The 3039-nt window shown below is 42.6% G+C and overlaps 1 protein-coding gene across 1 annotated transcript; it reads right to left on the bottom strand.

Annotated features, from left to right (window-relative positions):
* Positions 1–1474: 1474 nt before the first annotated feature.
* LOC149847313 (zinc-finger homeodomain protein 2-like) lies at positions 1475–2574 on the bottom strand. Its single transcript, XM_089993949.1, has one exon. The coding sequence runs from the start codon at positions 2572–2574 to the stop codon at positions 1915–1917; it is 660 nt and encodes a 219-aa protein (XP_089850075.1). The 3' UTR covers positions 1475–1914.
* Between the last annotated feature and the right edge of the window lie 465 nt (positions 2575–3039).

Consider the following 3039-nt stretch of genomic DNA (forward strand, 5'->3'; position numbering starts at 1 on the left):
TTTGGTGCAGTAGTTGGTACCACAAAATCGACAACAAGATCTCACTATTCAAGCATTTTTCAAGTAATTGAGTTACCATGGTTCGTTTACTTTAAAACAAGCATTGAAGTAAAGATTTTAAATATATTTAAAAATAAAGATAAAAATAAAATGTTGCATAATGCACAAAAATGTAACTATATAATTGAAAACCTTACACATCCAAATTGTTAGATTAATAAATCTTTTGTAGTAAATAATTGAAAAATTGCACAAAAACGTTAACTATAAAATAGAAAACTTTGCACATCCAAATTGTTAGATTAGAAAATTATTTGTACTAAATAAACGATGGTTAGCTCATATAAACTCCTATCTTCAATCCTGTCTAGTAGAAAATGAGTTCAATCTCACATCGTGCATTTTCAAGGTGTATGTGTGTGTGTGTGTGTGAATTGGTCCCCCCCCTAACCGACCAAAGAATGCAACAATTAGTTTTCAATGTTGCATGTTCTTACTTAATTTGAACATATAAGATGTGTTTATCAATCTGTTGCTGAAAAAAATTTGCTTTGAATCAAATTATTTTCTTGAGAAAGATGATTTTTTTATTATAATGTTTTGACGAAATATGAGCACTTGTTTTTAAGATTCTTTTTTATAAACATATCTCTACACAAAAAATCTTTCATTTAATACGTGCCTTTGAAAAATAAAGGCTAGGGGATTAACACTTGCAGGTTTTGATTTCCAACTCTCTCTCTCTCTCTATAGATCTCTCTCTCTTTTTGTGTGTTTGCATATATGTACATATACAGTAGAAACAAGCAAAATTAATCCAAATTTGGAGCTTTGAAAGTTACTTCCAACAATTACATGATCATATGCTTCTTGACCCTTCATAACTGAGAACCCAAATCCCCACTGTTTTTTCTTTTGAAAGAGGCAAGGAACATTAGAATGGAACAGCAAACCAAATAGGCATTATTTCTTGGTGTTAACGAGATTTTTAAAACAGTCTACATAGAACGGATCCAAAAAAGGAAAAAGGGACGGCATTAGAGAACAAAAAATAAAGCAAAAGAAATGCAAGAAAAACATAAAAACCAGCACTCTCTAGTCTCTCCCACCTTACCATCCAATCAAGTCACTGTTGAACGCTGTCAGCCCAACAGAACCGTGACATCAAAATATGTAGAGAGAGAGATTCCAAGAATCCAAACATCTCTTTCCTGCTGCCCTGATGTGTGTGTGAGAGAGTCCCTTATGCTGCTTTTGTTGTGAACTTGTGATATACAACCAAGAAGAGAGTCCCTTATGCTGCTTTTGTTCTGATAGACAACCAAGAAGAGAGAGAGAGAGAGAGAGAGAGAGAGAGAGAGAGAGAGAGAGAGAGAGAGAGAGAGACCCTTATGCTGCTTTTGTTCTGATAGACAACCAAGAAGAGAGAGAGAGAGAGATCCCCCCACCCCCAACACACACAGATACACACAAACCAAAATTCACCACATCCATTAATAGACAAACATACCTAATGAACAGAACCACAACCCTTGATCCAAAAGCAAGGAAAATCGTCATTCCAACCACCATAAAATTATAAATACATTGAAAAAAAAGAAGACGACATCAGACAACCCAAACTCTTTTCCTCTCCCTCTATTTTCCCTTTTTGTTTCTCCTTCTCCTGCTCCTTTGCTTCTCCACAAGAAACAAAAAAACAAAAAAAAAAAGAGAGAAAACAGAAAACTAAAGCAAGAAAACCATAAGGAAAAAAGAGAGGAGCATGGATGGATGATGCAGTATGTAACACCAACACACCAACCATACTCAGTGTGTCCATGCCAGAGAGAGAGAGAGAGAGAGAGAGAGAGAGAGAGAGAGAGAGATCATTAACCCATCCAATCATCATCATAGGCATCATGATCATCATCATCAGACGGTGAGGGGCTCGGTCTTCTTGCCCAGCGTGTTCTTGTTGTTGTGCATCCACACCTTGAGGATGTGGCGCTTCACCCCGACCTCCATGCAGAACTGCTGCATCGCCACGTCATCGTGCTTCTGTATGCGCCACCCCAGCTTGTCCGCGAACGCCATCATCTTGTCCTTCTGCTCCGGCGTGAACTTCGTCCTGAACCTCTTCCTCCCCAACCCCTCCCCAACCTCCGGCGACACCCCCCTCATCATCACTCCATCCTCCCCCGCCGGCGCCGGCAGCGCCCGCAGCAGCTGGTTCTGCTGCCCCACCACCATCACCTTCTTCCTCTCCCACTCGTCGGCGCCGTACCACTCACGCCCCCCGACGCCGACCTCCTTCCGGTGGAAGTTCCGGTGGCACCCGCACGCCGCGCACCTCAGCGCGTCGATGCTCCCCTCCTCCCCGTCCGGCATGAACTCCCCGCACCCGTCGTTCGCGTGCCCGCCGATCGACGCGGCGTGGTTCTTGAGGCACTCCCGGTACCTCACCGCCGCCCCCCTCCCCTTCGCCGCCACCGGCAACCGAGACTCCACCACCGCCGCCCTCCCGTTCCTCTCCAGCTTCCCGCATTCTGCCTCCGGTGAGATCTGCCCGTATGGCACCACGCTTAAATCCATGGCTCCCCCCTTCTCCCTCTTTTACTTTTTTTTTTCCTTTTTTGTTTTTTGGGTGGTGGGAAACAAAACTCTGAGGTGAATGATGCTAAGCTTAAACCAAACTACCTTTGTTCTGTCGATTGGAGATCTGAGAGAGGAATTAAGCCATCGTTATTGGTCTTTTATGGCGTGGGGAAGGAGAGAGAGGGAAGGATTCCCCATCCTTCACCCGATGGTCCCAATATAATAAATGAGATGAAAGATGGCGGTAAAAGGGGAGTCAAGAGGGTAATGATAATAATAATAATATTCTATTGATGATTATCATGACAAGGGAAAAATATTAATAAAATCAACCTTTGCACTGTAAATGGGTCTCTTTTTACGCAAGCAAGAACAGAAGGAAAGAGAAGAGGGGGAGAGAGAGACTGTCTCCCACTAATTTAGCAGTACTACCAACTAATTCTGTCAGTTTGCCCACAGTTT

The sequence above is a fragment of the Nuphar pumila genome, chromosome 2 (assembly GCF_984573655.1).
Source record: "Nuphar pumila chromosome 2, dmNupPumi1.hap1.1, whole genome shotgun sequence".
Taxonomy (NCBI): domain Eukaryota; kingdom Viridiplantae; phylum Streptophyta; class Magnoliopsida; order Nymphaeales; family Nymphaeaceae; genus Nuphar; species Nuphar pumila.

What these genes read in the sequence shown, in the direction of transcription:
- LOC149847313 (XM_089993949.1), bottom strand. Translation starts at nt 2,574, where the DNA reads ATGGATTTAAGCGTGGTGCCATACGGGCAGATCTCACCGGAGGCAGAA.